At 49.8% G+C, this 8,265-nt stretch overlaps 1 protein-coding gene across 2 annotated transcripts; it reads left to right on the top strand.

Moving 5' to 3' along the window:
- Positions 1-6,242: 6,242 nt before the first annotated feature.
- hspb9 (heat shock protein, alpha-crystallin-related, 9) lies at positions 6,243-8,198 on the top strand. 2 transcript variants are annotated; one of them, XR_013936306.1, is made up of 3 exons: positions 6,287-6,562; positions 6,637-7,416; positions 7,548-8,191. XR_013936306.1 is itself a non-coding variant. In XM_080487630.1 (2 exons), the coding sequence occupies exons 1-2, from the start codon at positions 6,303-6,305 to the stop codon at positions 7,121-7,123; spliced, it is 747 nt and encodes a 248-aa protein (XP_080343756.1). In that variant the 5' UTR covers positions 6,243-6,302; the 3' UTR covers positions 7,124-8,198. The 2 variants fall into 2 exon arrangements, 1 of the variants encoding a protein (XP_080343756.1); XM_080487630.1 differs by having other exon boundaries at positions 6,243-6,562; positions 6,637-8,198.
- Positions 8,199-8,265: the final 67 nt, after the last annotated feature.

Raw genomic sequence — 8,265 nt, 5'->3', positions numbered from 1 at the left:
TCCACACTGCACCCAACCCCTACGGTAGCCTCTGTGGGTGGTGGGCTCACAGGAGGAAGAGGAGGGACACGGGTCATCCCTTCGGGCTGGGCCCGGTCGGGCCCCGCGGGCAATGGTCCGGCCACCAGGCGCTGGCATACGAGCCCCAACCCCAGGACTGGCTCCAGGGGGAGGCCCCGGTTGCACCTTACCGGGCGACCTCACTTTCCTCTTTAGTTGTTTGTCCATAGGGGGCTTGTTGAACTGCTTTTGGTCTGACCCGTCACCTAGGACCAGTTGGCCTTGGGAGACCCTACTGGGGGGCATCAAGCCCCCCGACAACGTAGCTCCTAGGATCATTTGGGTACTCAAACTCCCCCACCATGATAAGGTAACAGTATCCATACTTTTTACAGCTTTGTTTTTCTTTTTTTCCTCAAAACTTTCCAAAACTAAAATGAAGAAATACCTTTGTTTTTTATCATCATGAAATATGTTTTGTTAATTAACTTAAACTCCACAAAGAGTTTATCTGCACGAGCTGTGTGTGTGTGTGTGTGTGTGTGTGTGTGTGTGTGTGTGTGTGTGTGTGTGTGTGTGTGTGTGTGTGTGTGTGTGTGTGTGTGTGTGTGTGTGTGTGTGTGTGTGTGTGTGTGTGTGTGTGTGTGTGTGGTTTTGCAGCATGCGAGGCCACAAATAGAAATGACTGCGGCTGCTTGTCAGGAGAGTTTGACAGGCAGGAGACGTTGGTGCTCTGAGCTCATCCTGTGAAGACGCGATGAGGCAGCAGTGAAAACTGAGACGAGACAGCTTCGTTTGCTCATGAGCGCTGTTCGCTGCGGACTCACGGCTTCGCTCTGCCTCTGGACACGTATGAGGAACAGGTTTTCGAAAGGCCAGGCCTCAACAACATTACATCACTGTTTTCCTCTGATCTCAAGGTATTTTGGTCAACAGATCATATTTCTTCACATCTTGGTTTGACTTACAACGCTAACTCTGGGACAGGCCAGAGCTATCAATCAATCAATCAATCAATCAATCAATCAATCAATCAATCAATCAATCAATCAATCAATCAATCAATCAATCAATCAATCAATCAATCAATCAATCAATCAATCAATCAATCAATCAATCAATCAACCAACCAACCAACCAACCAACCAACCAACCAACCAACCAACCAACCAACCAACCAACCAATCAATCAATCAATCAATCAATCAATCAATCAATCAATCAATCAATCAATCAATCAATCAATCAATCAATCAATCAATCAATCAATCAATCAATCAATCAATCAATCAATCAACCAATCAACCAATCAATCAATCAATCAATCAAAAACATTTGTCCAGGCTGCAGATCAATAAATGGATAAATAGTAATAGTAAAAATGGGATGATAAAAGCATGAGTACGAGAAAGAATGTGGGCCAAAGGTTCCAGATGTATCAGCCAGGTTTTGTTCAGCAGGCAGTGATCAGCACAGGGTTAGGGTTAGGGTTAGGGTCAGGGTCAGGGAGGAGCTGTCTGATGATTCTGGAGGAGAGGAGGGGCTGAGCGCTCAGCAGTGTGACGCTGAGGGCACAAAGGTTCCTCTTTTCCTGAGTTCTGCAAGCCTGGCACCAGATCTGGCGCCCGGAAAGGAAAGAGCCTGCGAGGATCCCGAACAATCCAGGCTGCCAACCCCAGTGTGAGATGTTCGGAGCGGAGTCCCAGTTATTTCCGAGCTCTGCAGGCGGTTCTGGTTCTGGGGGTTGGTGGAGAGGAACCAGCAGGTTATTGAGAAGGTTTGACACTCTCAATGAAAGAGTATTAAAATGTCTGGAGGATGTCCATATTTACTCCAAAGGAGTTGAGCTTCCTAAGGAGGTGCTGTCTCTATTGGCATTTCCTCAGAATCTTCTCTGTGTTTCGCCCGCTTCAGTATTACCTAGCGACCAGGGGTCATTTGTGAATTTCTGTCCATGTCTGTGTTTCTTGCAGTGAATTCACAGAGGATTTGCAGATCACAACGTCCACTGTTGTCAGGTTGTCTGTAGTCGTCATGTCAAAGCAGCAGTGAGCAGCACTGTCTGGATGACGGACTGTCTGGAGGACGGGCCGTCATCTGTATTCAGCCTGTTGAAACATCTGCCTACAAAACTTGTGCCTTACCGCCTACTGCTGGACCAGAACTAGAACCTGGTTCTTCCCGGTGGAAAAGCCCCCCCTGAGGTCTAACTGCCGGGTAGGAAGTCCAACACCTAACAAGATAAGCTAGTGATCCAGCTTGAAGCGGGAGGAGTTTGTGGATGTGGGGTTGCAGGGTGTTGGGTGTTGAGGAGAAGTCAGTGACCAGGAGTCTGGCCGAGGTGTGAGGCGGCTCTACTGCCTGTGTAGGGTTCCAGGATGAACGTCTTGGCATCATCAACACCTCTTCCAGTGTGATAAGTGAATTGTAGGTCCATCAGCGTGAAGGTTGCCTGATGATGTGATGTTTCACCATCCACTCCACAGCCTTCATCACCAGGGAGGTGAGGGCCACCAGTCTCACATCGTTGAGCACCTTGGTGGTGTTCTTCTTGGGGACGGGGACCACCGTGGAAGGTCTACACAGCTGAGGGACTGTACAGTTGTCCATTGATCACTGAAACAGGATCTGGAATATCAGCACCGCGTCTCAGAACATGGCCATCAATGTTGTCTGGACGTAGTGAGCTGGTCTCTCTGGTCTGCCTCAGGGCTCGTTCCACATCCAGTACAGAAGGGGTCTCCAGTTCAAGGCCTGGAGGTCCGCTGTCCTGCAGGTTCTGCTGTCTCCCACTTGTAACTCACCTGAATGCAATAAGGCTCACTATTGGGCTTTTTTACACTAGATGATGACATCATCATTAGACTGAGGTGTGCTGAAGCTGGACAACTAAAACATGCGGGACCCTGGCCCTCCAGAGCCAGATTTGAAGACCCCTGCTGTACAGTGAAGAGTAGTGCAGAATCACAGGGTTGGAGTGTTGACTAGAGGGTGTTGTCTTTCTCAAACCTGGTGTAAAAGATGATTGGGTTGGATTGTGATACTCCTGGAGGGACTGATGCTGTCCATGCAAAGTAATGTGGGATGAGATGGTACATGAATGTTGACGTTATTGGAGGGCGTCTCCCAGTCTGTTACCTCAAAGCATCCTTGGAGAGCGAAGCTACCAACTGTGGTCCTCAGTTTCATGGTCTGAGTGGTCTTTCTTACTCTTTTCTTACTCTGGTATGCATGAGAAGGCACCATGATCAGCAGAGCCTCATGGGGGACTGTAAAGGACCTGTATGCATCTGGGACTGAGCCATAGCATATGTCCAGGGGGGGCGATGCAAGTCGCTGCTGAAATCCTCTGAGAGCTTTCTCCGGGGCGCAATGGTTGAAATCCCCCAGGATCATTTTGGGTGCGTCTGATGAGATGCTCCAGCAGCTCCAGAGTGTTCGGTCGGTTCAGTGGTTGCATTAGCTTTCGCTTCAGTGTGTATGTCGACCAGGATGACAAAGAACTAGGGAAATTCTCTTGGTTGGTTGAAGGAGCGTAGATAGACATCCAACAGTTCAACATCCGTGGTGCAAAGCTTCTCTCTCATGACTGCCGACGAGCATCAGCGTTGGTTTACATAAGCTGGTACGGTACGGCAAAGCGCACCCACACCCAACACTGTGGCGCCGTCCCACTGCAGACCGTACGGTTAAAATGTAGGCGGGGTTGTGAACGACAGGGAAGTGTCGGGCAAAGAACGTGGAAGCGGCCTGCTGCAACTCCGCTCCTGTTACTGAGAGGAGGAGCTCCGACTGAAGCTCCGCCCCTCCTGCTACTGAGAGAAGGAGTGCCTGCTGAAGCTCCGCCCCTCCTGTTTCTGAGAGGAGAAGCTCCTGCTGAACTCCGCCTCCTGTTACTGAGAAGAGGAGCTCCGACTGAAGCTCCGCCCCTCCTGCTACTGAGAGAAGGAGCTCCTGCTGCAGCTCCGCCTCCTGTTACTGAAAGGAGCCTCGGCACCTCGTTGATAGACCATGATGATGTGCAGCGCCGACGTTTCAATAAACCAGTTAACAAATCAACCAGTGAAGAAAGCGGCGTATGTAAACAACAAAGGAGGGTTTACGGCATTGAAATATTTAAATATTGGGGCAAGTCAAGAGTGGCGATCATCACTACCAATCAGCAGACGGCTGCATTGCCGCTCCTCCTCACAGACCCTTCCTCACTGCTCGGTACCTCAACGGAGGGGTGGCGAAAAATCAGAGCCGGCGGTCATGGTTTTTTCTCTACCATCCAGGGGCGACTGGTCATTAGGGCAGGGGGCTTCCCCCTATATAGCACATTTTACTGTGAGGACTGTCCTCCCTGGTCACTGTCTCCTCTTGCTGCTTCAGGTTGTTTCCTCCTGATCTACACTGATGGAGCATTAGTGTAGCTCGCCCCTCTCTCACCATGCAGTGTGTATTACATTAGTGTAGCTCGCCCCTCTCTCACCATGCAGTGTGTATTACATTAGTGTAGCTCGCCCCTCTCTCACCGTGCAGTGTGTATTACATTAGTGTAGCTCGCCCCTCTCTAACCATGCAGTGTGTATTACATTAGTGTAGCTCGCCCCTCTCTCACCATGCAGTGTGTATTGCATTAGTGTAGCTCGCCCCTCTCTCACCGTGCAGTGTGTATTACATTAGTGTAGCTCGCCCCTCTCTCACCATGCAGTGTGTATTGCATTAGTGTAGCTCGCCCCTCTCTCACCGTGCAGTGTGTATTACATTAGTGTAGCTCACCCCTCTCTCACCATGCAGTGTGTATTACATTAGTGTAGCTCGCCCCTCTCTCACCATGCAGTGTGTATTGCAGCAGTAAAGAGTTCATGCTCAGGCTGTGGCTAATTCATTCAGATCAAGTGATTTTGATGCAGAGTGAGTCATGAAGCCCCGCCCACTAACAACATCATTTAGAAGCTCAGAGCTGATTGGCTGGGGCTGATTGAGGCGGAGCTTCACAGAACCGGAGCAAGTCGAACAAATACCAGCTTGTTAGCAGCTAAAGCTAACAAACAGTTAAGAATGGAAATTAATTAGTTTGATTATTTACAAGTACGAGTTTGAAACTCTAATTTTGCAGAGAAACTTAAAGTAAGTAGTTGTAAACTGTGTGACACGGTGAGGAACACTTTATATGAATCTCATTAATTTGGAGCTGTGCTGGTGGTCGAGTGGCGGAGCTGCTGTCTGTGAAACATCGTGACCTGGTTTGAACCCAATCATTGATATATATATATATTTATTTATTTATTTTATTTAATTTTTAATTTTTAATTTTTAATTTTTAATTTTTAATTTTTTAATTTTTTAATTTTTTTAATTGCATTCATTTGTTTTGATCGGTTGTTTCCAAGGCTCAACATTTTTACGGGATCAGCGCCTATATGGTGGTTATAATGTTGTGGCTAAAAGGTGGCGCTCACACTTTACTTTGAAATTCAGTGGAGTCACTAGACCTGAAATAAAATCTTGCCCCACCAAGTGTTTACATCTAGAAACGCCACTGGTACCATCCACAGTGTTTGTCAGTGGGACCACTTGAAAACCCACTCCGTTCTGTCCCGGTACAAACAACACGATGGGACCGTAGCAACAAAGACACACCGCGCCGCCATGTTGTTTGCAGGTGTGCTCACAGTCCCGGTCCAGTCCAACTGCCCTCCAACATATCGTCACTATCGCCTCATTCAACCAGTGAAAGAAAAGATCCAAGTAGTTCTATATTCCTGCAGGCAGTTAAGGTTGGCCTGGAGCTCCTCCAGTTTATTATGAGAAAGTGAATATGAGAAATGAAATGTTAGAGGGGTCACAACAAATACCTGTTACACTCCCGTCTTATAAACAGTGAAGGAAGGACACAAATCTGCATGAAGAAAAGACCAAACCAATCAAAAACAACCTTAGTGGTGCTACTCCAGTTCAGCTCATGATGATTAACGACCAACAAGTTTCTCTCAGTTTCACACACACACACACACACACACACACACACACACACACACACACACACACACACACACACACACACACACACACACACACACACACACACACACACACACACACACACACACACACACGCACAGTGTCTTGTTCCTGATGAGTGTGAGGGGATTCCTGCAGTGAGCTCATTGGGTTTAAATAGCGGGAAGGCGGGGGTCGGGGGTGTGTGGGGGGGGGGGGGGGGGGGGGGGGGGGGGTCGGGGGTCGGGGGAAGTGGGGGCCTCTTGGGATATAAGTGACACGGCAAGGACTCACAGCCACACACACAGTGAGGAATGCTTCCAGTAGCGGGACGGGCAGTGTGGTGTGGTACCATGATGTCACAGCGAGCTCTGGCGGGTCTGTTCGGAGACGATCTGTTCTTCGGCGGCGAGCGGCTTCTGTGGCCGCGGAGCCGCCCGGCCGCGTCCTCGCCGCAGCACGACTTCTTCCGGCGCAGGGCCACGCTGGCCGACAGCCTCCTGAGGGAGCTGCACGACGGACCCCCGCTGCTCCGGCTCTGCCCCCTGCCTCTGATCTCCTCCACCCTGGCCAGGTTGGTGTGTGCAGTGTGCAGTGTGGGCCTGAAGTGGCTGTTTGTGCTTCTGACCTCCTGCTGGCTGCTTTCAGGCTGAGCGGCGACACCGAGCAGCAGGTGGAGGCTCCCGGCACCCAACTCCGCCCGGACCGCCTGCCGCTGACCCACAGCAACAACAGCGACCTCCTGGTGACCCTGGACGCCCGTGGCTACGCTCCCAGTGACATCACAGTCAAGCTGGAGGGCCGCAGTCTGGCGGTGGTGGCCATGAAGCAGGCCGGCACTGAGGAGAGCCAGGCCTGCTCCTCCTCCTCTTCCCGCGCATCCTGCCACTCCTCCGCCTTGTCCCAGACGGGCTTCGTGCAGAAGATCGACCTGCCAGCTCACCTGGACCTGTCAGGCCTCTCCTGCTCCCTGATGGATGATGGACAGCTGCAAATCCACGCCCCGGCTGCCCGGCAGCCCACCACCGCCGAGGAGCAGCCGGTTCCCATCCGATTCAGGACGTCACTGGAGGTCCCCCTCAACAAGGACCCAGAGGAAGAACACCGCCATTGTCTGTTCACACACCGCCACTGAACAGACAACTGCCAGAGAGATTTCTTTTCCAATGATTTGTACGGACTGTTCTATTAAAATGCAGGCTGAAAGGGAAGTGGGGGCCGCAGTCTTTCTGGCCACACGATGGCGCCAGATTCCACCGGACGATGGGACAAGAGGGCGGCAGGAAGCGCTGCCAGCCCCCTCAGGAGACGGAATCAGTACCTTAAACGGTTCTCGTGACATTTGTGTTCCTGGGGTGAAGTGATTTGCTGGAGCCGCTGAAGAAAGTGACAATCAAAAGCAACACGTTAATGTTTGATGAGTCCGGCGTCGAGGGTCTCCTCATGTGAGGGGGAGCAACAAGGAACAGAGAGCTCAGAGTGGAGGAAGGCTGCAAAGGTTCCACTCACAAAACTACACACTCATTTGCTGGCTCCAAATGTTCCACATTTGGAGCCAGCATCTTCTCTGGATTAAATTGAATTGTAAGCTGAGAGGAGAGTAAAGACGTATTGGAGCTCCGTATCGTTTCCAGGCTGTTTATAGGCCAATAAAAACTCCAACCGCTTCACCCAACCTCTACAGCTGCTTCACCAAGTCCCTGTGGAGAGCAGAGTGAACCCTGGACCGACCTCCAGCCGGACGGACGCTCAGGCAGGAAGAACGAGCAAACTGAAGCTGAATGACACCAGAACCTCCCTGGAGGGTTCTGCTTCTGCAGAGCCACAGACACGTCCAACGTCTTCATCGTATTATCATCACAAACCTCATACTTCCAAATACTACAACTATATACAGGCTTAGTAAAACTGTGCTTAATGGCAACAACAATATAAATATACCCGTACAAAGATGTACATTACAAATATATCAAATATATTAGGTTGAGACTTGAATAGAGTGAAGATCTTCATGTCAATTCCTCACAAGTATTAATAGTAATAATAGTGTGAAATCACAAAAGGTCTTCACTTCATGTATGTGTGCCTGCAAAGCAAATACAATACAATCGTTTTGTCATTCAACAATGAAGTATGATTTCTGTATTAGTTCTGTCAGATCGTTTATTCTCAAAATAAAGGTATTGTACATGTTATGTGTTGGAAATAGAAAGGTGTGGTGATGTTTTGTTTTTACTGCAGTCCCAACCAGAGACATCGCAACAGTCCAGCGTGTTT

Source organism: Lipophrys pholis (assembly GCF_963383615.2).
Source record: "Lipophrys pholis genome assembly, chromosome: 19".
Taxonomy (NCBI): Eukaryota; Metazoa; Chordata; class Actinopteri; order Blenniiformes; family Blenniidae; genus Lipophrys; species Lipophrys pholis.
Note: the sequence above shows the minus strand (reverse complement) of the source record. Positions and strands in the feature narration are given on the sequence as shown.